The sequence below is a fragment of the Oryzias latipes genome, chromosome 8 (genome assembly GCF_002234675.1).
Source record: "Oryzias latipes chromosome 8, ASM223467v1".
Classification (NCBI taxonomy): domain Eukaryota; kingdom Metazoa; phylum Chordata; class Actinopteri; order Beloniformes; family Adrianichthyidae; genus Oryzias; species Oryzias latipes.
This window is the reverse complement of record NC_019866.2, coordinates 14,340,302-14,365,846: the sequence shown is the minus strand read 5'-3', so window position 1 is coordinate 14,365,846 and position 25,545 is coordinate 14,340,302. Positions and strand designations below refer to the sequence as shown.

Here is a 25,545-nt window from a genome sequence, read left to right as displayed (position 1 = left end):
TGCGCCCTAGCGGCCGCGCGCCGAAACTGCAGGCGGCGCGCTTGGAAAAGCCCCACATTTTTTTTTAAAGCCCCACATTTTGTCTGAGATCGTTGAAGGGAGCTGTCCACCAAGCACGGTGCTGAAGCGCGTCCGACACAGCGCCTCACGGTGCGTCAAGGTAATCGAACAGAAAGATGCCGCACTGAGTGGGGTGAATGTGCTTGCGTCGTCAAAGGGTTGCATGTGCTGGAAACCCTGCATGACAAACATTTAACACCAGGATCTCCTGGAATGGAGGATGTCTGAGCTAACAAGGACTGCACGAGCCAGCTGAGCTGTAGGGGGTGGTGCAGAGCAAAAACATAAAAAAAACAGCTGAAGCCTCTGCAAGAGAATAAACCTATTGAACAATTCAACCTGCTTAGGTCGGTGCTGTCTCCATGAACATCATTATTTCGTAACGAAACAATCAGGAACCATTTCTGCTCAAATGGGCTCATTGGGGAGGTGTGTTCCCTTCCAAAACACACTTGTTTATACACACATCATGCATAAAACAAAAAAAAATAAATTAACATAAGCCATATGAATGTATACCATATGACCTGCAATAGAACATCTGCTTTCACTTGCATTTACAACCTTATATATTTGTTTTTGAGGCAGATGTCAATTGTTAAAATTTAATTTGCAACCTTTATTCGTACAAATTGAGGGAAAAAAGCTCAACAAGTGATATTTATTTAAATCAAAAAGTAACAAAATCTCCAACAGGGTTGCAACATGGTGCCAAAAAATGCACTCACATATAAATACAAATAACTTGGATATTTTTCAAATTTATCCAAATTGAACAACCATAGGGATTGTAATAAACTCTTTTTTTTGTAGAAAAAAAAGGGGGGGGGGGTCAACAACACATCTCAAATCATGGAGAGATACAAAAGTAAAACATGGCCTTTTAATGTGTGTCAAAGTATCAGTAAAACAAAATGCAAGCGGAAAACATAATCCTAATGCTAATAAGTCCCATCTGTCTGCATCTGCACAAAAGTGATTCTGGGAATTACAGCCCCATTGGGGTTAAAGGTAAAAGCTGCACCACTCTTGGTTGCATGTAACCTTTGAGCTGTAAAGCCCAGTATTCCATGAGAATCCCTCATCAATAAAACTGCAAAGACTGTGTGGTACTTTGTAAAACCAGTGTTACTCCAATTAGTCTAACAGTGACCACAAACTGCATTAAGCAAAGACTAAGCAATATATAAAGTCTGTGCAGAAACTCTGCCAACTTCTCTGGGAACAAATAGAGAGGGAGACATTGAGAGGGTAGTGAGATGAGTCCATAATTTAGATTCATTTGGCCAAAGGAAAAAAGTAATCTCAACAAGAAGCTTAGTCAATTTCTGAGTTTAAAGTTAAAGTTGGTTAGCATATGAGTGAAGGAGCGAGCAATTGAAAATAGCGTGTAAGAGTGTTTTGTTCATACCCTTGTAAAAGTTATCTGTTCACCAATTTACATGATGGCATTTGTTAAAGAAGTTTAAAAATCCACCCTCTGTACGTGATGGATCAGTAATCGCACCAATACATGGCCAAAATCCTCTTTGGGTAAAAAACCCCAGAGAATGTTAAGTTTTTTAAGTCAGCATGTTTATATGATTCCTGTTAAAATTCCAGCATTGTGGCACAGTAATGTCCTCTATGATCCTCTTTTGATCGATTGTAAAATGGTCCAAATGTTATTACAATTATGATAATAATGTTTTTAGCCAAAATCAAAAAACCTGTGTTGTTTTCTAGAACATAGTTTCTGCAAAGGGGAATTTGTTCATTAGAAATCCCCCTCTGAGTTGACGGAACAACTGTTGCTGCGAAATAAGCCTTCCCATCGTACCTTTGTTTACAATCTCTCCCACTAGCTTACAGCCCCCCAAAACACCTACCTAACATTAATTGTATGGAATGTTGGAGCTAACCAGCCGTACAGTTTTGAGTCAGATACCAGCTCAAAAAAGGAAAACGACACAGATTTATGGATTTGGGCTAAAAACAGTATAATCATAATGAAAAGAGCACTGGGGATGCTTTTTTTTTCTTCTAACAGATCAAAAGATCATCAGAGTGAGAAAATAAAACTGCTTGCATCACCAAAGGAAAAAAGGAAAAAAAAAGTCTTAGCAGAGAGAAAACAAAAAAGTTTTTTTTTCAACAATGTGACAGTTAGTTAAAATATAATTCAGCTTCTGAAATATTAAAAACCTTGTTAAAGGTTTTTAAACTGTGAATATGTTTCACAGGAACTAAAACGTTTAAAACCAAACTGTAGTCTATAAAAAGCATCCTTGCCTGAGATTTTCAGTTCAGAGCAAAAGAAATGCCATCTTCAACACTTCGTGCTCCTGCAACACTGCGGCAATTACTATCCTCATTTACAAATTTTGATTTTCAACCAATAACATAAATATCTTTCAATCTTTTTGTGTTTGTTGCAAAAATGTAAAAATTGAAATTCATGAAAATGACCACATTTCATGACCACATTTTCTAAAACTTGTAAAATAGTTTGTTTTTTTGGCGGGTTGTTCAGAAAAAAACAAAACAAAAATGTTTCCGTTGCATGGTGGGTAAAAAAAAAGTCCAAACCTTTTTCTTTGATAAAGAACTGGGATGAAGCTCAGATTAGCTGCTGCAACTAAAAGTGGTATACAGAAAACTTCACATTGGCTTTTTGAACACAATTTGAAAAAAATTACCAATGGACAATTTATCGTTTCAAGAAAAAAATGTCATCACAGGATGACATTTGGTTCAAATGAAGCAAAAGTCAGTGGTTCTCTGCTGGATGAACATTCAACTTATAATATTGCACAATTTTCCTCCCATTGCATACTGGGAAAAGCTTCATAGAGCAAAAAACCTGATGAGTTTTTATGACTGAAACAGAAAGGATTTAAACTTTTATAAATATGACACATGTGGTAGCAGCTGGACTGCAGATGTAACAGCATATTCATTATATCTCAAAATGTGCTTTTTTTCCTTTTAGGTGTGCACTTTCTGCCAAATGTAAAAGATGTACTGGACGATGAACACACTGCCACTTCCTCAGTACGTTGAGCTGGGCGTCCATTCACTCAGTGGCCTTCTGTGGACTCTTCTGCTCCTGTTTCTGTGGCACTGTTATCGGATTGGGAGCGATTTGTCCCTCCCAGGCCACACACACGCTGGGAAGCTCAAATCAAATTCAAGGCGGTCCATGATCTCCCGCAGCGTTAGCTGCATCAAGACAAAAGGAAGCACCAGATCCAAACAGTCCCGGAGTGATCAGATCGGTCCTTTTATTTCCATGGAAAGAGTAAAGGATGATGAGCAGGGGCAGGGATATCTCACCCCAGTGCTGAGTCACTCATTGTTTCCTGCTCAGACAACTGCAGAAGCCAAGAAGCTGTATAAGGCACTGCAAGAATATGCCAAACGTTACAGTTGGGTGGGAATGGGTCGCATTCATAAAGGCCTCCGAGAGCAGGTGAATGTTCACAAGCTGGTTTTAGCAACAAGGATGATGTTATTTGAACGTTTACTCTAAAATTCAAATATTGGAAGTTCATTTAAGATTTAACTTTTTATTTGGAGAAAATTATTTTAGCTGAAGCAAGGAAATTGTAAAAAAACAACACCAACAACAATGCTTTGTTTTTTTCTAACTTTAGATCAAACAGAATGATCTACCTGCGATCCAGAAGCCTCATCTCTTCTTCCTGCCAGACGTCCCAAGTGTTCCTTTTTTCCCACGTGACGCTCATCGGCACGACATCGAGCTTCTGGAAGCCAACTATCCTGTCATTTTGGCGGAGTTCCAGGCTGTTTATCAGCGCGGCATCGACTCAAAAACAGGCTGGACCTGCGTGGGGCCAAAGGTACTCGAGGACCCCTTCAAAGCGGGACAGTTTGAAAAAGCAGTCAAGATTAACATGAACACTCACATGAATTCTCTAAAAAACAACCAAAAAAATTCCCTCCTGACTATACTGATATAATGTGTTTTGTAATATTTCTGCATTTTACATGTAAAAGTAGTGAGGAACGGCATCGCCTCACAGTGAGAAGGCCCTGGTTTGATTCCTGGCTGGGACTTTCAAGTGTGTAGTTTGCATGTTTTCCCCATGTATGGGTGGGATTTCGCCGGGCACTCCGGCTTCCTCCCACCGTCCAAAAACATGGCGTATAGGTTGATTGGTGTCTCAATATTGCCCTGAGTGTGAATGTGAGTGTGTGGTCCTGCAACAGACTGGTGGCCTATCCAGGATGTACTTGTCTTCACTGAAAAGTAACTGGGATAGCCTCAAGCAGCCCTGTGACCCCAAAGGGGTCACAGTTCAGGCACAGGGCAGTTCAGAAAGTGGATGGATCATATAGTAGGAAGTCTTGGAAAATTAAAATCAGAAAAAAAATGTAAAAATAAAAAATACAAATAAAATGTTTCTTTTGATTTCAGGGCCAGGCGGTGTTCCCTTTGTACAATGCCGGTGTGTACATGGCTGGAAACTGTCGTTCCTGTCCCTGCACTTACCGCACTCTTCTGTCCTTGCGAACATTCATAAACAGCAACTCTTTGGGATCGGCGGGATTCTGGCTGCTGGGGCCCGGAGCCTCACTGGCGGGCTCCTACGGTCCCACCAACACACGTCTACGCTGTCATCTCGGTGGGTAAAGCGCCTTTCCAAGATTCATTTCCTCACCTTAAAAAAAGAGTTCAAACATGTCAGACTTGCAGTGTCCCCCCGTTGGCCTTTTAAGTCCCCTCAGATTTTTTTATACATGCTTGCGTAACATTGACCAACATTTTGCGATGCATTTCAAAGAAATGAAGGTTTTTATCAAAGAGATATAAAAAGGGACATGTGTTATGAGAACAAAATCTCCTCTCAAAGTTATGTAAATCATTAGAGATGCATTTGTAACAGGTTGGGGTTAATTTCCCCCATGTTAGTTTTGTTCTCTGACCCATCTGGCTATAATCCCTTCTGAAACAAACACCAGACTGTGCTATTTCATAAAAAAAAGAAAGCGATTCTTTGTTTTCTTTTATTTCAAAAATCTACTGATTGAAACTTCCTCTTGCAGGTCTCCAGACCCCACCTTTGTGTGAGTTGGTGGTGGGTGGGGAGCCTCAGTGCTGGTCAGAGGGACACTGTCTTCTGGTTGATGACTCTTTTCTTCACACCATCTCACACAAGGGTGAGTGAGTTTTTTTTAGAATTAAAACAAACAAAAACCTATCATTGCCTTAAAAGTCTTTAATGTTTTTTAAAATGAAGCGTGAGTTGAGCCTTTATTTTTTTTTTAAAGTTTATTTATTCAGTTTTCTTTTCTCTATTCTTGCCCTAAAGGTCCTCCAGAATCTGGACCCAGAGTCATTCTGAGTGTGGATCTCTGGCATCCAAATGTGGCTGCGGCGGAGAGGCAGGCTTTTGACTACATGTTCAACCCTGATCTCTGAATCCTTTTAGCTGTGTGCAACAAGCAGGGATGCCTTAAACTCAGCCCTGTTTGTCCTGGCTCATTTATCTCATTCCAATCTTCAAAACACTGTGTGAAAAAGTTCAAATACAAGCCATCAGTCACACATTCAAGACTTGTTGAATGCTTGGTTTACCATTAAAGGCTGTACGTTGCTTTCAGATGTGCAACATCCAGTGCCAGGACCAGTGCAAGAAAAAAAACCTCTTTGCAGTTGTAAATAGCAGCATCCTTCTCTATTACAGACCATGCATGCGACTGTCTTGCATGACCATCAAAAGCATGTGCTCATATGTACTTTCAGGAAGCAAAGGCCATGGGAGTGCTTAAGGCGCTCTTATTTTGAAATGAGGAGAGATTATCAATGTTTACCACTCAAAACTGTGAGAAAATTCAAAAAATACATGGTTGGTGATTCTAATTTATTTTTGTTATTGCCAAATAGATTACTGTGTTTCTTCTGTATCTTCTAACAATCATTTGTGAATGCTGGAATGATTCGTGTAGATATCAGATCTTATATTTACTCCTTTCAAATTATTTTCTCTTGTGATTTTGTTTGCAAAAAAACAATTGTCAGTGTTTCTATTTCTTTATGTTTTTACGCATAAAAAATAAATCTTCAAACAGGAAAAATATTCAAGAACTCATTATTTTGAATAAAAATATGACAATTTTTAAGAATTTTTTTAAGACTTTTAGAAATAATTTTTTTTTTAAACAGCTACAACAGTGGAATTGCTTTGCAGTATTATGGTATAAAACAATTTATTCTTAATTTATTTACAACTTTTAGTTAAAAGAAGTATATAATTTTTTTTATGAGCCATAAATGGTTTGCTAAGGGATTCTGGTAATAACTATTCTGTAAAAATCTATTTTTGCCTATCGTGCTCGTGCAGCTCTTTTGTAGTTCTTTTTTTTATAGACAGCAGATGAGAATTAGTGTGGTGATTTTGTCTTATATGCCATCTGCTCATCTGAGGGTCCCATGTTGAGGATTACAGTGTTTGATTTAATCCACCCCAGAGAGACAGATTATTCCTTAGATTGTTCACAATCTCATGGGGTCGTATGTACGATGTTTTGTGACGCGTGATTCTCTCTGGATATTTAGTGCATTTTAAGTCTGTATGGACAAAACAGTCACTTAGATTTCCTGACATTAGCAAATCATGTAACAGCCCACGATGGGATGAAATAATTTCTTGCAAAAAAAAAAAAAAACAATTGAAATTTCCATGCTGTCAATTAGTTATGCAATAGCATTAGTAAAAATTAGAGTAATTCCCCCCCCTAATACATATTGGGTCATTTCTCTCAGAAATCTCTCCTGTGATGGAGTTTTCTTGAAATCTAGGTGTAAAAACTCAATAAGATATAAAACTTGTTGTATTGAAATATGAGCTTTGATTTTTCATTTGTTTTGGCCAGTTTATATATTTATTTATTCTTTTGCAAATCTGAGTTATCTCAAAAATGATTACTCAAAAGAAAAACTTGAAGGCTTATGAATGGATTTTGAGTTTCATGGCATCGTCTTTTAGAAAATTGTAAAAAGATTTTAAAAAGTAAAAAGTTACACTCCTTCTTTTTTAAATCCTAACTAAACGGATCCATCTATTCTATTACACAAATCTTTCATGGGAAAAATAAAAAATAGACAATGTCAAATCTGAGAAAAAAAATAACTTTATTTTCCACACTGTGACATTTAAACAAAACAAATAGAATCTGCATGAGGCAAAATAAAAGACAAGCATATATTTGTTGTTTCAAACTTATAATAAATAGTGACCTAAAGGAAAAGGTTTATAGATGGTGAGATACGTTATTTCAGTAATACATGAGTGAAAAAGGTAAAAAAGTGACTGAAGATAACACTGATGGAGTTGCTTTTCATTTGTTTTATTATGAAGCATGCAAGTCATTTCACTAAAAACAGTAAAAGTGTGCAGATGTACAGCCCACTAAAGAGCTGCTACTTCAATTTAAATCCTTTAAAAATTCACCTGGACATCATCAAGAACACGAGTTTGCGACACCTCCAAGCTCTGACGCCTCAGTCTAAGTCTACAGGGAAGCATGAGATAATACAGCATCATTAAATAGGGATTCTGTCAGTTTTACTTTGTCCTATGTGCATTACATATAATTACTACATATTTCACATTTATGTAAAGATATTGTGGAAAAATCCAAAAAGTCAAAGGTCCATGAGGTACTATAAAACCACAGAAATAAAAACTGAATAATCCAAATGTAGCTTCATAATTTCAGATTGAGTCGCTCATTTTTAAGAAACTAACATACATTAAAGCTCCAGGAACACATACTCATAAAACATACTCATTTTTTAACTAAAACCTCTCACAGTCTTTGGACATTTTATACCCAGCACTAAGCAGCCACATTTCAAACATCTACTAAAAACCTCCTACTTTCATCAATCAGTCAATAAATAAATAAATAAAACAGAAATATAATGTCTCTGATTTTTGTAAACAAATACCTAATGAGTAGGGTGTACATTAAATAAAGGATAAAAATGAGTTATGTTCTAAAATTGCAAAGCAATTTAATATTCTAAGATTTGTCAGGGTTGTGCAGAAATGAAAATATATGGTAGTTAAAATTTGAACCATATGCAGATGCGACTTCAGATGTAATAAAATGACTAGAATAATATTGGAGTCAAAATCAGCAGAAGATACGTCTTCTCTTGTTTTCACTCTTGTCCTCATTTCTTTGACATCATTTTGACAAACTCTGTAAAGACAGCAATAAAGAGTTAAGTCAACCATCCTAACCACAGTGTAACAGGAATTATTGTCAATAAAGTTTGGTTGTCAACAGGATTATAAAGTATATCATACAATTATAGAACTATTCAAAAAGCAAAAGTCAAAATTATTAATTTTAATATTTTTTTCTCACATCGCTTCAGTCAATTAAACATTTTTTTATTCGCGTTCACTTTCTGTGCTTTGTTTGTTCATTAGTAAATAATAATAATATAATAATAATAAATAAACAAAAATACAAAAAAAAATAATTGACTTAATTATTTTACTTCACTTGTTTAAAAAAAAATTGATAAGCTGATTCATGAATTTTTCCTAATGAAACATAATTTTGTACATATTATTAACTTTTGATACTCGACTAAATTTTTCCTGAAACAGTGTTTTGTTCATTTTACTGATACATTATTATTTTCTAATCATATCAATGACTTTTATAAGTAACATAATCTGCATTTGGATACTTCATTGCCATGTTGATTTCTAAAAGTTATTTTTACAAAATAATTTAAGTAATTCATCTTTGTCATGTGCTTTCTAGGAACCGGATATTGATAAATCATGTAATAAAATGGTTACAGTAGAACAGGGGTGAGATTATATAAATTCGCTTCCTTCCACTCCCTTTCAAGCAATATTTAATTTTATGTCTAATTATGCTAAGTTTGATTAGTTATTGTATGAATGTATAACTGATGATTGTATTGTTTTTGTGTATTATTCCTATTTGATTGCTTGAAATAAACCATTTTAAATAAAAAAAAATGAACTTGTTGCATCAGCAATTTACCTTCAAAGTCAACTTTTCCATCTCCGTTGTTGTCAACTTCGCTGACCACTGAGTTGATCTCATGTTTGCTGGTTTGCTCCCCAAGCAGCTTCACCATAGCGAGTCTCAACTCCTCGGATGTGATTGCCCCATCACCATCTATATCAAACTTAAGAGAAGAGAGGGAAGAAACCGGAGAAACCAGTTTGAAGATTTCATAGAATTGACTTTAATTTAAATAAGAACATTTGGGATCCACATTGAGGAACCAAAAAGGGTTCTGAGAAGTCAAGTCTACCTCTCTAAAAGCATCTTTGAGTTCTTTCAAGCCGATCATCCCTGCTGTTTCATCCAAAAGCTTAGGAGTCATCAGTTCGACAAAATCGTCAAAGTCCACCTGTCCCCCTACTGTGGGGACACAAAAAACATTAAAAACGCAAGAAAACAAGCATTATCTGTCATGTTTTTTTCCAAGGTGCTTAGAAAAATGTCATGCAGCAATAAAGCATTTTGCATACTTTAGCAACTACTCAACATCCAAAAAAAATTACTTTTTGCCAAGAATTTATGTTCTAGCCAATAGAATTACAAGTGTTTCTTTTACAAAAAAATCCCTTCTTAGAAAATTCCATCGTCCGTTTTTATTTTCCTTATCATTATTATATTTATGAAATATACTCACAGTTCATGTTAATGTTCTGGCTGAGTTCAATCAGCTCCATTTCTGTTGGCATGTAGCCCATTGTTCTCATCAGATTCCCCAAGTCTTTGCAGCTTATGTAGCCGTCTTTATCCTTATCAAACTCCAGAAAGGCTTCACGCAACTCTACAAACCAAACAGATTGAAGAAAATTGAGTCCTTTGGGAGTCAATAATGATGATATTTATATTTGACATGATAAAAACAAGATTCAATGGAAATAGTGTAAGAAAGTTACCGTCCAGCTCATCATTTGTAAGATTTCTTGACTGTAAAAAACAACAAATATGACCTTATGTTAAAAAAAATAGTTTCAAAGTATGAGTAAAACTAAGAGTAAAGTTTTTATTTCATGACGGTCACCTTTTAATTACAGTTGGATTGCTTTGTAAAGGTCTTTTACATTTATTTACGGTCTAAACACCAAAATACATTTCTTTATTTAACAGTCAGAGTTTGGAAAAATGCAAATTAAAATGACATTTAAAATCACCAAAATAAGGTTAGAAATTCAATTTTAAAAAGTTTTACACAGTTGTCAAAAATGTCGGTGGAAGTCACATGCACATGCCACTACGTTTTAAATCTAAAAACTTCAGACATAGCTCGGCTTGAGACTGTTGTATGACAGCAGAAGAAAAAAACATGTTATTGAATAAACCAGGGATCAAACATGTAGTGTACATTCAGGTTTTAAAGCAGAGCTTAGGCACCGATTTGCTCCAAAAATCCCTATTGGACAAAGCATGAACTACTAAACTACATTGAAGGCAAACTGTGTAAAGATGTCAATCCTGTTTGTATAATTTCAGGCTTTTGAGGACATGGTGCACATAGAAATTGTTTCATCTTGGTATAAATTTTCCAGTCTGCTTTCTTTCCTATTTTAATGAACGCGGTCTGATCAATTTTTCGAAGTTTAGAATGATTCCAAAGACTTGATTGAGTATTTTAAAAATGGTCAAAGTAACTTTTTTTTCACCCGAAAAATCATTTTTATTTTTTACCCAATAATTAGTCAATGTTTCAGTAAAATTGATATAAAACCAACATGTAAAACTCATTCACATTTACTGACTTACTTGTCTCCCTTTTCCTCCTCTGAGAAAAATGCAGGGCTGTTTGACACTCATGATGAGAATCTCGGTTCGGATCCTTGGCTCTGAGATCGACTGAATCTCTTTGTGCAAAAGAAAAAAAAGGCTGAAGCCTCAGATTTACATAGCCCCAGCTGGCTGCTCTCTGTGTTTGGAGAACAGGATCTTGTGAGTACAAACCGGGATCGGGAGTGCTGTATATCCCAGAAACCAGGGATGACGTCTCGTGTGGATTATCTTTCCAGCTTTGGTTCGAAAGGAAAAGATAGGCTTAATGCTGTGCACATTTTCACAGAAGCTAGAGCTCATCTCAAAACCATCATTTCTTTAATCAGATTTGAAATTGCACCAAATTGACAATGAACTACTTCTGTCATAACAATTAAGTTTTCTGAATATAGCCTTGTTGCAATTTAGCATATACATTTTTCAATAAATCAACTAATTCCAAAATGTATATATTTTTATGTACAACTGGTGGAGCAAAAAGGTCATTGTAAGTTATTGATTCTGCAAGTTGTCCCACTTGAAAAGATGAGAGGTCTGGAATGTTCATTATAGATAAACTTCAGTGCAGAATCACACATTGTATGATTTTTAGAGAGTGTATCTGCATTAATGGTGGAGAAAATAAATATTTGGTCAATGACAACACTTCACCTCAATACTTTGTAATGTAACCCTGGTTGGTATATTGACAGAGGTAAAATGTAACCATGCAGAATCTACTCCGTGGGTTCTATCATTCCTAACTGGACTCAGCTGTCAGCACCCACCTCATCAGCACTACCACTCTGACCTTCATTTAAGATGTGCCTGCTCCAGTATTTACCGCCAGTTCATTTGCCCTATATGATGCAGTACTTGGTCTCAGGTTAATCTAGTACTTCATGAAGTTATTCCTAGATCTTCGTCCTACTCTCCTGTGTTCTCATGACTACATCTTTGTCTGCAGGATCTACCACCATTTGTGCCGTCCTGGGTCGACACATCAACTCACTGTCTGGTTTTGCCTGAGGACTCTACCTCCATGCCACGCCACGACTTCTCGCCACACAGCCGATACCACATGACAGGCACCACCGGTTCGCTCCACCCGTGGACTTCGCATCACAACAGAATGAGGAATACGCCACTCACCGTCTTGGACTACATCCTGCATTTGGGCTCGCTCTCTACCATTGTCCCAAGACGCCACCATTGTTTCCTCCTCTAGCCGCAGAACACAACTCCTGAGTACCAGTTTCCTCCTGGACAATAAACTCACTGTAATTCATTCAAGTGTCTGTCACCTTTCCGGGTTGCTAGAATCTGGGTCTGTTTTCGTTCCTCCGTATATAAGACAGATGTCTTACATACAGCTAACCAGTTGAAACAGGTGTTATTAATACAGGTAACACGTGGAGGATAGCAGAGATTCCCAAAGAAGTAACAGGTCTGAGGGACAAACTTCCTATTGCTCTGTAGGAGATAAATACGTATTTTCTTCACCATTATACAAATAATTAAAACAAAAATCAAACAATGTTATTTACTGGAATTTTTTCCACATTCTGTCTCTCACAGTTAACGTGCATCTGTTTTATATATATGTACCTCTCTCATCTTTTTAAGTAGGACAACTGGCAAACAATGACTGCCAGTAACTTCAAATCCGGAAGAGTATACAGCAGATCTCCGGAAAATCTCAGACATTGTGCTCGAAACTGCAACTACACAGGATCTTTAAACTCGTTGGTAGAGGAACTGAGCTTAGAAAAATGGGTAAGAAACACCTGCAGAGGGTGAAAAGAGTTTGAAATTGCTCCTCTTTGTTTTTGGTTTTAAAATCAAAACGTTATTCAGGAAAGGGCTGTTGAACCAGCATCCTGGTGGTTTATCATTAACCCTGCCCTGACTGCCACCGATAACCTGCTGTTTCCAATAAGAAGCTCCAACGGGAGGACAGTTGGAGATCATGTGTCGGCTCTTTAGTTTGACACCTATTGTTTAGAGATTTATTGTCATTATTTTTTGGTTTTATATAATATGTCTAATCCTGCTTTTATATGTTTCTGTTGCACAGATTAAATGAGCAGATTGCATTCCCCTTATCAGATCACATATAGATTTTGCTGCCATAATGTCCTGACCCATTTTATAAAAACTGGTAATGATGTAAGCCTTCATCATGTTATGTCATCATCGGGATGGAATGTTTCCAGTTAGCAAAAGGATGAGAAAAACTTCTTGCGCGATTACAGTTCTACCACTTCACAGGAACATACTTCTACTTTGAATAGTTGAAACTTCCAAAATAGAAAAGTTGGAAATTTGACAGCTTTGGTAGTCTAGAGATCCAGTGCTGTTGAGTTTTGACAGCCGAGCAAACGTCCAATGATCCTAAGAGAAAACAAATAGTGAGAGTCACATTTATAATTAGAAAAGGAAAACGAAAGAGCGATGTAAAGGACAGGGGTTTCAAACTTCAGTGAGTCAGAATCCACATATGGCATCTGACTGGAGGACCACATCCCAAGTAAAAGAAAACAAAAGACATATAATATTTATGAATATTTAACACAAAACTACAAAGACCCAGTGACCTTGTAGTTAGAGTGCCCGCCCTGAGACTGGAATATCGTGGGTTCAAACCCAGGCTAAGTCATACCAAAGACTTTAAAAATGGGACTTTCCTGCTTGACCCTCAGCATTAAGGGCTTGGATCAGGGGGTTAAGCCACCAAATGGTTCCCAAGCGCAGCTGTGTCTTCAGCTAACTGCTCCCCTAGGGGAGGGGCCAAATGTGGAGAACAAATGGCACACACCTAGGTGTGTGTCAGATACTGTGATTTAGAAACTCATAAAACTAAATTTTATTACCTAATAAATTGCTCTTTTTCTAAATAAAAGTTTTTGTGACAAACTCAAAATATAGAAAGTATGTACTTTGATGCAAGTCAAATTCATTGAACAAACAGATAATTCAATATCTGAACTTATTTAGGCCATTATTTTTGTAATATTAGAATAATATGTCTACTAAATCATCAAAATTTCACTTAGATTTTAACGTGAACAAACTTTGACTTTGCTTCTTTGATTGTTGTAACTTTTTCTTTTACTCTGGCTTTTTTGTGTTCTTCTTTGTTGGCCTTTACACACCTATTGTTACAGCTTCAGTGAGAAGCTCATGCTGGTCCCTCACAAAGCTCTGCTTCCTTTGAAAACATCTGTCTTGAAATAAAAGAAAACATTTTTTTTCGTTGAGTGATTAATAAATTCTGCCCTATCAGTTAGTTATACTAAGAGGAAAATAACGAAAGAAACAGATGAGAGCCATGAGAGCCAAATTATAAATATTATTTTTATATAAAATAGTCAGCCATGGGCTGCAGGGTGGTGCAGTGGTTAGCACTCTTGCCTCACAGTGAGGAGGCCCTGGCTCAAATCCTGACTGAGGCTTTTCTGTTTAGAGTTTGCATGGTTTCCCCATACATGACATGAGCAGGTTTTCTCCAAGCACTCCAACTTCCTTCTGCTGTCCAAAAACATGCTTTATAGGAATTTGTTAACCTGAAGCAGGTGTCTTCAACCTTGTTCCGTGTGAACTGGGGCCTTGCTGGTTTTGCAGCTAACCCAGCTACAGTAATTACTGATTGGCTGGATTGAGTGAGCCCAGTTTCTGATTGACTGAACACACCTGATCCAGGTGACCAGAAATGACTGAAGCAGGGTTAGCTGCAAAGCAAGCAGGGTACCCCGCCTTTCCCCTACAGATACCAGGACATTTGTGACAACATTTATTCTGATTAAAAGGAAATTTTAGTAAAACAAAAAATTTACCAAGCCTAAGTCTGATGTAACATTTTCACCACCAAAGAGGCAATATAATACAAACTTATCTGAAAAACAAAATAACAAAACAGATATCTTTGAAGTGCACTTCTCTGTTCCTTTTCAACCAACACAAGCCACTAGAGGGAGACAACACCTTTTTAGACCTTCATGTCATTCATTTTTAAGACATGTTAGTGACGTCAAAATCTGCAGGGTTTTTATTTATAATCCTTGCCCATTGAAGAGTTTCTAATCTTGCTTTTTCAGCCGAACTAAACCAGGTTAAGGTGATTAACTGTAAAAATCCAGTTAATCTTAGTAAGACAGAAACTCTGTTGGTCATTTGTAGATTATTTTACTGATAGAATAAGGTATAGACTGCTATAAGGGATTTGACAGGTCACAGAATATATGAGCTAAATGTACAGTTGATGCAGGGGCGTGTCCCCTAAAGAGGAACTGTCCTCAAGTCCCCTATCATCTACTCTCCAATGCCTGAGACATTCACCGAGCACACTGCCAGTTGGCCGTTTTTAAGTTTCAAAACTCAAATTTTCACTTTCAAATCTTTTTCTGGTTTCACCTTTTTTCAGTTTCAATTCAGAAATCTTCAGTTTCAACTTTTGGGCTCCTTCTGGTGCATTTAAATGACAGACCAATCATAATGATGAGGCTGAGAACTTATGGCTCAGTGCATAGAGCTATGAAAGAAAAAGCCTGAAGCAAGACTTACAAGACTTTTACCGCTTTGACATTTCACACCAAGCGTCTTCCAACTGCAGGTGGTGGACATGTGCTAGCAAAGACTAGAAAAGGAAAAGAAGAATCCCCTACCTACTCGTCCATTGTGAACACCACTTAAAGCCTCTACAAGAATCGAGACTAGCAAGTTTTTGAATGAGAGGCAGATGCCTGGTGTGAAGGTAGCATCACAATCCTATTCTTCCACACACATTCACAAACTGATGTAAAAATGTTTAAATTTAAATCTCATCAGTTGAGTCTTTTACCACTGGGGATTATGTATCTCATTATAAAACCCCATCTTTTTTATTTTTAGTACCAAATACAAAAACAAAAATTACAAAAAAACTTTGCTTATTATGTGTTTATTCATAAAGGCATAAACCCACATGTTTTCCAGAGCAACACTTAAAAACAATATTTTGACAGAGGCTTTTTCATTTTACTGCCACCAATAAGAACTCCAAAAAAAAAAAACTAAAAAGAGCAGATAGAAAATATATGTAAATGAAGTGGCTCAGGTTGTCACCACCACTGATTAAACTGCAATCAGTAGGAATAAACATAGTCATGGCGATAGTAGTTGTAGTAGTTGCTGTAGTAGAAATTGTAGGGGTAGTTGTCCTTCCAAAAGTAGCTGTGGTAGTAGTTAGTAGCAGTTGTAGGATTAAATGCAGAACAAGAAGTATTCTTACCAAAACTAGTTGTAGTAGTAGCTGTGGTAGTAGTTGTAAGAGTATTTGTTAGAGCTGTATTCTTGCAAAAAACAGTTAGGAGTAGTTGCAAGGTTAATAATCTTGCCAATGGCAGTTGTCAGTAGAAGTAGTGTTGTAAGATATTTCTTTAGAACGTATGAAAATCGTGTTAGGGTCACTTCATGTGGAACTGACAGTAACAAAATTACCAGTAAAAAGTTTTCAGATCCAGCGTGGATACCAGGACACTGAGTTAAACACTGAGTGTCTTCACTTTTACATGTCAAAGCCACCAACGAAAACATGGAAAAACAAAACAAGAAAACACAGAGAGAAGAAGTGAGTGAAGTGGCTCAGGTTGTCACAACCACTAAATATGCTGTCATCAGCAGTAGGAGTAAGAGTAGATGCGGTAGTTGTAGGTTTTCCAGTCGTGCCCATAGTAGAAGTAGTAGGAGGAGGAGGAGTAATAATAGATGTGGTAGTGGTAGGTTTTCTAGTCATGCTAGAAGTAGTAGTAGTAGGAGGAGTAAGAGTAGATGTGGTAGTTGTAGGTTTTCCAGTCGTGCCCATAGTAGAAGTAGTAGTAGGAGGAGTAAAAATAAAAGTAGATGTGGTAGTTGTAGGTTTTCTAGTCATGCTAGAAGTAGTAGTAGTAGGAGGAGTAAGAGTAGATGTGGTAGTTGTAGGTTTTCCAGTCGTGCCTATAGTAGAAGTAGTAGTAGGAGGAATAAGAGTAGATGTGGTAATTGTAGGTTTTCCAGTCGTGCCCATAGTAGAAGTAGTAGGAGGAGGAGGAGTAAGAATAGATGTGGTAGTGGTAGGTGTTCTAGTCATGCTAGAAGTAGTAGTAGTAGGAGGAGTAAGAGTAGATGTGGTAGTTGTAGGTTTTCCAGTCGTGCCCATAGTAGAAGTAGTAGTAGTAGGAGTAAAAATAAAAGTAGATGTGGTAGTTGTAGGTTTTCTAGTCGTGCTAGAAGTAGTAGTAGTAGGAGGAGTAAGAGTAGATGTGGTAGTTGTAGGTTTTCCAGTCGTGCCTATAGTAGAAGTAGTAGTAGGAGGAGGAGTAAGAGTAGATGTGGTAGTTGTAGGTTTTCCAGTCGTGCCTATAGTAGAAGTAGTAGTAGGAGGAAGAGGAATAAGAGTAGATGTGGTAGTTGTAGGTTTTCCAGTCGTGCCCATATTAGAAGTAGTAGTAGGAGGAGTAAGAGTAGATGTGGTAGTTGTAGGTTTTCCAGTCGTGCCTATAGTAGAAGTAGTAGTAGGAGGAGGAGGAGTAAGAGTAGATGTGGTAGTTGTAGGTTTTCCAGTCGTGCCTTTAGTAGAAGTAGTAGTAGTAGGAGGAGGAATAAGAGTAGATGAGGTAGTTGTAGGTTTTCCAGTCGTGCCCATAGTAGAAGTAGTAGTAGGAGGAGTAAGAGTAGATGTGGTAGTTGTAGGTTTTCCAGTCGTGCCCATAGCGGAAGTAGTAGTAGGAGTAAGAGTAGATGTGGTAGTTGTAGGTTTTCCAGTCGTGCCTATAGTAGAAGTAGTAGTAGTAGGAGGAGTAAGAGTAGATGTGGTAGTTGTAGGTTTTCCAGTCGTGCCCATAGCGGAAGTAGTAGTAGGAGTAAGAGTAGATGTGGTAGTTGTAGGTTTTCCAGTCGTGCCTATAGTAGAAGTAGTAGTAGTAGGAGGAGTAAGAGTAGATGTGGTAGTGGTAGGTTTTCCAGTCGTGCCTATAGTAGAAGTAGTAGTAGTAGGAGGAATAAGAGTAGATGTGGTAGTTGTAGGTTTTCCAGTCGTGCCCATAGTAGAAGTAGTATTAGGAGGAGGAGGAATAAGAGTAGATGTGGTAGTTGTAGATTTTCCAGTCGTGCCCATATTAGAAGTAGTAGTAGGAGGAGTAAAAGTAGATGTGGTAGTTGTAGGTTTTCCAGTCGTGCCCATAGTAGAAGTAGTAGTAGTAGGAGGAGGAATAAGAGTAGATGTGGTAGTTGTAGGTTTTCCAGTCGTGCCCATAGTAGAAGTAGTAGTAGGAGGAGTAAGAGTAGATGTTGTAGTTGTAGGTTTTCCAGTCGTGCCTTTAGTAGAAGTAGTAGTAGTAGGAGGAGGAGGAGTAAGAGTAGATGTGGTAGTTGTAGGTTTTCCAGTCGTGTCTATAGTAGAAGTAGTAGTAGGAGGAGGAGGAATAAGAGTAGATGTGGTAGTTGTAGGTTTTCCAGTCGTGCCCATATTAGAAGTAGTAGTAGGAGGAGTAAGAGTAGATGTGGTAGTTGTAGGTTTTCCAGTCGTGCCTATAGTAGAAGTAGGAGGAGGAGGAGGAATAAGAGTAGATGTGGTAGTTGTAGGTTTTCCAGTCGTGCCCATAGTAGAAGTAGTAGGAGGAGGAGGAGTAAGAGTAGATGTGGTAGTTGTAGGTTTTCCAGTCGTGCCCATAGTAGAAGTAGTAGTAGGAGGAGTAAGAGTAGATGTAGTAGTTGTAGGTTTTCCAGTCGTGCCCATAGTAAAAGTAGTAGTAGGAGGAGTAAGAGTAGATGTGGTAGTTGTAGGTTTTCCAGTCGCGCCCATAGTCGAAGTAGTAGTAGTAGGAGGAGTAAGAGTAGATGTGGTCGTGGTAGGTGTTCTAGTCTTGCCTATAGTAGTAGTAGTTTTAGCTGTAGTAGCTGTACGAGTAGTTGTAGGAGTAACTGTAGTGGTAGCTGTTGGAGCAGCCGTAGTAGGTGCAGCTGTGGGAGTAGTATTTTTGCCAATGGAAGTAGAGTTTGTAAATATTTCTGTTGAACATGGGAAGTTCACGTCAGCGTCACTGCCTGTGGAATTGATAGTAACAAAGGTCGGTTGCATGCCAGGGATAATTTCACGGATCCAGTCCTGATACGAGGACACAAGGATGAAGACTCCTGTGCCATCACAAGAAGCTGAGTTGTGATAAGAAACTCCAAGTAGAACCCATTGACAACGCTGTTTAGCAACAAGTGGTGATCCAATGACGTTCTGTAAAGAAAATAAATAAATCAATTTTCGTATAACTTTTTTGTTTTTGTTTCTGTCAGTTATATTAAATAAAACTCTCCCACATTTTCTTACTTTTTCTTTATGATCATAGTTAGTCCTTCATTTTTTTAAGGTCTCCTTTTAGATTTCATCAGCATTAATTCAAAAGAAGAATACTGGAGTAAAAGGAAATGTAATCACTAAAACTTTTATGTAAGTAAAAATTATTTAGAAGTGAAAGAGTAACATGTAAAAAAAAATCAGGCTCAATGTTTTTTAAGTTTTTTTTGTTGTTTTTTTTTTTCTAATGCTTTAAGATAATTTTGGGTTCACTGAATGAAAATAGAGAAGCGTATTGTTCACTGACTTTTGGACAAAAGGAGGCTTTCACTGTGTTAAATAAAACAAGGATGAACCTGATTGTGTTTTGCTGAAATTCTGTTCATACCTTTAAACACCTATTGACTGATACCAATGAACAATAAAAAAAAACGATTTTATATTATCTGGGTTGCAGATGTGTCAATTATGGTTGTACAGTCAAAGTAGAGGGTAGTCTAAAGGTTTATCGGCAGAATTCCACTGGATCATTTTCATTAAGATCTTTTCATGTAGATATTTGCTGATAAAAATTTTGACCCAATAGTTCTGTGTATCCTTAGAAATGGTTTAAGTGTTGGTTCAAATGTTACAGACAAAAAGAAAAATCCAGCAATGGATATAACCCACAGCTGAGTAGTTTTGCTATTAATCATTATTATGTGTTGAAGTCTAGAAGTGAACTACTTCAAAAATAAGATGCCTTAGAAAGAAATGCAAATTTAACCTAAATTAACTTTTTTGATAGTTTTGTGCTATTAATGTACCTTGTAAAAAACAAGCACAAAACAGGACACAATACTAACCTGACATGGACTGGGTCCACCCAGTCGCACACACACAGCTCTGTCTGCCGTAACATTTGATTCAAATAGAAGTTCGCACTGATCGTTGCTCACGATTGATGCTTCAACCTCCTTCATTTGTTTTAAAATTCCATCCCGAAAACCTATCAAAGAGAGACTTCAAAGCTTAAAGCTCAGAGGATGTTCAAGACATCTGAGTAAATTAGGTGATACACTTCTCAAAAAATGTACCAATATTTTTATCTCTTGGAAAAAATAATACAATACAATTATGTCCAAACAACACTTTTAAGTCATGAAAGACACAGAACAGAACAGACATAGAATCATGCAGTCTTTATCAATGTATTGAAACACAAGCTAATATCAAGGATATGCTTACATGCTTTCACAATTACTGTTTTTGTGTGAGCTTGAGCATCATTAACAAGTGGGTGAGACAATATGAGACATAATATGTACTTTGTCACACAAACTCTCTATAGTAGGGCTGCTTATTACTGGTCCTGAAGATCTACCAACTTCAGACTGAATGAACACAACTGGTCCAGGTTATCAGCAGCAAGCAGTGCAGGGAAAGCTGGAAAACAGGCAAGGTGGTAGATCTCGAAGACCAGGAATGAGTAGTCCTGCTCTATAGTCTTACACAAGTAATGTCATAGTCAATAACAAACGCTATTAGACTATATAATATAACATTATACGTTTTTGGAGCGTGGGAGGAAGCGAGAGAGCCCAGCCAGTGGGTCCCATATGGTTTAAAAATGGGCAGGAAATGTGGGCCCCTAATGTGTTTGTCCGCAGTTCATAATAATAATACATTTTATTTAAAAGCAGCTTTCAGAACACCCAAGGAAACTGTACAGATTCAAAAGAAAACATAATAAAATCACAACATGTTAAAAACAATAAATAAGTTAAAATCATTAATAAAATCAGATAGCAAAAGATGAAAAATTGTGATCAGGGTAAGCAAATGTAAACAGATGGGTTTTGAGTCTGGATTTTAAAATTGAAAAGGAGTCAATGTTATGAAGGTCTGGGGTAAGAGAGTTCCAGAGTTGGTCACCATACGGGCCGGAGGGAAAGAAAGCTGATGGGAAGAAGAAGACTGTAGAGAGCGAGAGGGAGCGTTGATATGGAGGAGAATAGAAATATAAGAGGGAGCCAGGTTATGGAGAGCATTAATGTGTAGAGAAGTGGTTTGAATTTATTCCTGGAAGCTACTGGAAGCCAGTGTAGCTGATGGAGAACAGGAGTGATGTGATGGAAGGAAGGGATTTTGGTGATGATGCAGCCTGTTGAATTCTGAACCAATTGAAGTTTATTCAGTTTTCTTAGGAAGACCAGAGAGAAGTGCATTGCAGTAGTCAATGCGAGAGCTGACCAAACTATGAACTAAAATGGAGGCGGAGTGGACGGTGAGGGAGGGGCGGAGACGGTTAATATTGCGTAGATGAAAGTATGCAGACCGAGTAACGCTATTGATGTGAGATTGAAAGGATAGTGTACTGACAAGGGATGACACCCAGACTCTTTATCTGAGGGGAGGGAAAAACTGGAGAGGAATCAATGAAAGTGTAAAATTTGAAACTTTGGAAAGGGTGGATTTGGAACTTACAAGGAGTAATTTGGTTTTATTGTTGTTAAGTTTGAGGTGAACCAGGTTTTTACTTCAGACAGACAGGAGGAAAGGGAGGCAGGTGGAAGAGAAGAGTTGGGTTTACACGTGACGTATAGAGCTGAATGTCATCTGCAAAACAATGGAAATCAATGCTGAATTTATGGAATATATTGCCAAGGGGTAGTAGGTAGGAAATGAAGAGGAGGGGACAGATAACAGAACCTTGAGGAACACCAGAGAAAATGAGTGAGGGTTTAGATTTAAAAGACTTCAGTTGGATAAACTGAGTTTGGACTGTCCTTTGAATACTAGTTTAAACTAGAAAGCCGAAATAACTGTAAAACACTAAATGAAGGAATAGTTGTAATTTTTACGTGTGTCTATTCAAATGGCCTTTAGGTGTTACTTACCTGTGTCAAGTACAGTCCCCCAGATAGAAGTGCCATTGTCGAAGATGCTCATGTCTGAGGCCAAGGGAATTGCCTGGACGTTGTTTGTAAAATTAACTGGACTTGATAGCTTGATGAGACAAACTCCAAAGAACTCCCATGGTGTGGATTCAAGGTTACAAACGATGTCAACCAGTGTCCTGTTCACTGCATTGGGGTTACCACCCAAACGATTTTGTATACCCAGAACAACTTCTGTATCGTTGATGGAGAAACTGTGTTTAAATAATAAGATAACAAAAAATAATAATAAAAACAACAAAAAACACAAAAAATATCAAGATTTCATTAGACAGAAATTATTATGTATCAGTTAAAAATGCACATTAGCACTGTAAAAGAAAAAGTAGAAGTTTGTATTTATCAAATTTTGTATTATCAAATATTTTAAATCCAATTATTTTATTCATTTTGGATTTTAAACACAGACACACAGACAGTCAGTAAAAAAATAAAAGCCAAGTAAAAAAACAAAGTAGATCACTCCAATTAATGTGTTTTTAAATTATTTCCCCCTCATTTTCCCATGTGTGTATTTAATTTAAAATACACATACAATACAATTTCATTGTATTTTGAGAGAAAAAATACTGTAAAAGAAAAATAATTAATTTAAAAATAACTAATTTAGTTGCTTTATTAGTTAGTATGTAGGCATTTCCTTTTGCTTCCTTATACAACAAATTATAAAGATGAATGTAGATCTCCTTACCTTGATACACAAATGCCCTCAACAAGCACCCACTGATCTGTGATCAGTGACCCTACACATTGAAGTTGAGAATCTACTGTAGAATTTAAGTACACATAAACCATCCAAGGGGAAGTTCCTGGTGATCCATTGTCAGCAAGTGTCGAATTATCTGTCAAAGAATGGAGAAAAATTTAAGATTTTTGATTAAATTAACTACGACAATGCAGGTGTGAGTGCTTTAATTTGTAAATGGTAGTTGAACATATATCTGTTGGAAATTCTGAAGCCATTCATTTCATGCTAATAGCTCGAGGATTTAAAGTTCCCTTGAGCCAAACATTTGAATTAATTGTGGAAATTTTCGTTTATGTTTTGCTTAAAGTCCTTATATTGGCTTAAGTTGCTCTGAATTGAATAAATTGAATTGAATTGCAGGGGTCTGCTGAAAATACAGAAGCAATCTGTTAGGAATCGGTCCTCTGTCTCCTCCTCTGGCCATCTGCAGGAACAATCACCAGAGTACTGACCACCTCCTGGTGTCCATGCTGCAGTCTGCATCAACCCTTTCCCTGACTACCAGGATGTTCCATGCAGCTGCTTCCACCCATTTCTTAGCCACCTGTCTCTCACCTGCAATTACACAACCTCATTATATGAGCTCTGCTCAGTGCGAAAAAGCATCGTATCTACTGAGCTTTTTATTTTCATAGCTATGTTTACTCAGCCTTGTCACTGATCCTCACTTGACCTTAGTCTCGGTTTGCCACATCGTTTCTCGCATCGTTTTAGCCCTCATTTTTTTAGCCCACATCGTTTTAGCCCGCATTCTTTCTCACCTGCATCGTTTCTCACCCGCATCGTTTTTCACCTGCATCGTTTCTTACCTGCATCGTTTCTCACCCGCATCATTTTAGCCTGCATAGTTTTTCACCTGCATCGTTTCTCACCTGCATCATTTCTCACCTGCATTGTTTCTTACCCGCATCGTTTTTCACCTGCATCGTTTCTCACCTGCATCATTTCTCACCTGCATCGTTTCTCACCCGCATCGTTTTTCACCTGCATCGTTTCTTACCTGCATCGTTTCTCACCCGCATCATTTTAGCCTGCATAGTTTTTCACCTGCATCGTTTCTCACCTGCATCATTTCTCACCTGCATTGTTTCTTACCCGCATCGTTTTTCACCTGCATCATTTCTCACCTGCATCGTTTCTCACCCGCATCGTTTTTCACCTGCATCGTTTCTTACCTGCATCGTTTCTCACCCGCATCATTTTAGCCTGCATAGTTTTTCACCTGCATCGTTTCTCACCTGCATCATTTCTCACCTGCATCGTTTCTCACCCGCATCGTTTTTCACCTGCATCGTTTCTCACCTGCATCATTTCTCACCTGCATTGTTTCTCACCCGCATCGTTTTAGCCTGCATTGTTTCTCATCCACATCGTTTCTCACCTGCATCGTTTCTCACCTGCATCGTTTCTCACCTGCATCGTTTCTCACCCGCATCGTTTTAGCCCTCATTTCTTTAGCCCACATCGTTTTAGCCTGCATTGTTTCTCACTCGCATCGTTTTTCACCCGCATTGTTTTTCACCTGCATTGTTCCTCACCCGCATCGTTTTTCACCTGCATTGTTCCTCACCCGCATCGTTTTTTAACCTGCATTGTTTCTCACCCGCATTTCTCACCTGCATTGTTTCTCACCCGCATAGTTTTTTACCTGCCTCATTCTCGTCCAAGCCCAAAACAAACGGCTTCCACCTTCATCTGCTCAAACTCTGCGCGCTTTCCCTGTTTCCTGCCCAAGTCCAAAGTTGAGGCCCGCCAGTCAATCTGTCCACAGCCAAAATAGCCTAAGAATTTCAAGATTGCATTAGATTAGCAAAACCCATAGAGTAAATTTTAAAAACGTTCAAACTTCTAAGTTGGCCAAAAAAAAAGGAAATTCTCAACAGGTTGGAATATTGAGCAAAATGCTAAAAGTAAATAGAAGAGAAGAGATATGGTGGCCCTGAAGTACAAATTACACTAAAAATTACTCAAGGCAAACCAATATTAAAGATCACAGCAACAATTGAAAAAGCAAAACAAATTATAAAAGCCAACATTGAAGTGAAAACAAAATTCCAGAAACTAAAACACAATTCCAAAAAAAGAAACTAAATAAAAAATTAAATGTCAGAAAACTCTACCTTTTCCAGCTTCTAATTGTGTTTCTTTTGTATTTCATTTTGATTTCCTGAAATGTCTTTGTTTTCCAATTTAAAATTTTTCATTTTTACTGAAACTGGAAAAAATACAGGTATTATGGGACATGGATAATGACCTTTGTCCATTGTTTCAACTGAAAGTTATTTGGCATGATACTACCCATGCTCTGTCCTAACAATAAAACTTGTATTACTATGCGGACATTGAAGATGCATTTAAAAAAAATAAAAAATGTCTAAAATCAAACATCATCATCCGATCTTTGATAGTACCTATTGGGTTCCTTATTGTGTTTTATTTTCAACATTTCATTTTGAGATTAATGTTGCTTTCCATAACCTTTGTGCTCTCTGAGATGACCCCACCCTTGCATTGACGTGTTCTCCCTACCCTGGTGTCCATGTGTCCATGGATCACATGGTGTCCATGTGATCCATGGACACCAGTGAAGATCACAAATCATTGAAGAAAAAAGGTTCAGAGCACTGTTTAGTGGGTCTAGATGACCCAACTCCCAATGTTAACGTGCCTAGGATAGCACAAGGGTTAAT

General features: G+C 37.6%; 3 protein-coding genes across 4 annotated transcripts; 1 reads left to right on the top strand and 2 right to left on the bottom strand.

The window, feature by feature from the left end:
• Positions 1 to 34: 34 nt before the first annotated feature.
• Positions 35 to 6,113, top strand: LOC101174429 (aspartate beta-hydroxylase domain-containing protein 2). 2 transcript variants are annotated; one of them, XM_004071505.4, is made up of 6 exons: positions 35 to 160; positions 3,032 to 3,511; positions 3,696 to 3,902; positions 4,481 to 4,688; positions 5,110 to 5,223; positions 5,376 to 6,113. In XM_004071505.4, the coding sequence occupies exons 2-6, from the start codon at positions 3,059 to 3,061 to the stop codon at positions 5,483 to 5,485; spliced, it is 1,092 nt and encodes a 363-aa protein (XP_004071553.2). In that variant the 5' UTR covers positions 35 to 160; positions 3,032 to 3,058; the 3' UTR covers positions 5,486 to 6,113. The 2 variants fall into 2 exon arrangements, with proteins under 2 accessions (XP_004071553.2, XP_020561044.1); XM_020705385.2 differs by having other exon boundaries at positions 43 to 150.
• Positions 6,114 to 7,174: 1,061 nt separating this feature from the next.
• LOC101174191 (calcium-binding protein 5-like) lies at positions 7,175 to 11,080 on the bottom strand. Its single transcript, XM_004071504.4, has 6 exons — positions 10,861 to 11,080; positions 10,017 to 10,047; positions 9,761 to 9,904; positions 9,377 to 9,486; positions 9,100 to 9,247; positions 7,175 to 8,274 (listed from the first exon to the last, which is right to left on the bottom strand). Exons 1-6 carry the CDS (start codon positions 10,909 to 10,911, stop codon positions 8,246 to 8,248), a joined length of 513 nt encoding a protein of 170 aa, XP_004071552.1. The 5' UTR covers positions 10,912 to 11,080; the 3' UTR covers positions 7,175 to 8,245.
• Positions 11,081 to 15,739: 4,659 nt separating this feature from the next.
• LOC111947759 (salivary glue protein Sgs-3-like) lies at positions 15,740 to 17,742 on the bottom strand. The gene is made up of 2 exons (XM_023957648.1): positions 16,987 to 17,742; positions 15,740 to 16,587 (listed from the first exon to the last, which is right to left on the bottom strand). The coding sequence occupies exons 1-2, from the start codon at positions 17,720 to 17,722 to the stop codon at positions 16,409 to 16,411; spliced, it is 915 nt and encodes a 304-aa protein (XP_023813416.1). The 5' UTR covers positions 17,723 to 17,742; the 3' UTR covers positions 15,740 to 16,408.
• Positions 17,743 to 25,545: the final 7,803 nt, after the last annotated feature.

What these genes read in the sequence shown, in the direction of transcription:
- LOC111947759 (XM_023957648.1), bottom strand. Translation starts at nt 17,722, where the DNA reads ATGGGCACGACTGGAAAACCTACAACTACCACATCTACTCTTACTCCT. An exon ending in ATCTACTCTTACTCCTCCTA is followed by an intron (nt 16,588 to 16,986) that starts CTACTACTACTT and finishes CTCCTCCTCCTC; the next exon opens with CTACTACTTCTACTATGGGC.
- LOC101174429 (XM_004071505.4), top strand. Translation starts at nt 3,059, where the DNA reads ATGTACTGGACGATGAACACACTGCCACTTCCTCAGTACGTTGAGCTG. An exon ending in ACGTCTACGCTGTCATCTCG is followed by an intron (nt 4,689 to 5,109) that starts GTGGGTAAAGCG and finishes TTCCTCTTGCAG; the next exon opens with GTCTCCAGACCCCACCTTTG. An exon ending in TCACACCATCTCACACAAGG is followed by an intron (nt 5,224 to 5,375) that starts GTGAGTGAGTTT and finishes CTTGCCCTAAAG; the next exon opens with GTCCTCCAGAATCTGGACCC.
- LOC101174191 (XM_004071504.4), bottom strand. Translation starts at nt 10,911, where the DNA reads ATGAGTGTCAAACAGCCCTGCATTTTTCTCAGAGGAGGAAAAGGGAGA. An exon ending in GAGGAGGAAAAGGGAGACAA is followed by an intron (nt 10,048 to 10,860) that starts GTAAGTCAGTAA and finishes TGTTTTTTACAG; the next exon opens with TCAAGAAATCTTACAAATGA. An exon ending in TCAAAGATGCTTTTAGAGAG is followed by an intron (nt 9,248 to 9,376) that starts GTAGACTTGACT and finishes TCTTCTCTTAAG; the next exon opens with TTTGATATAGATGGTGATGG.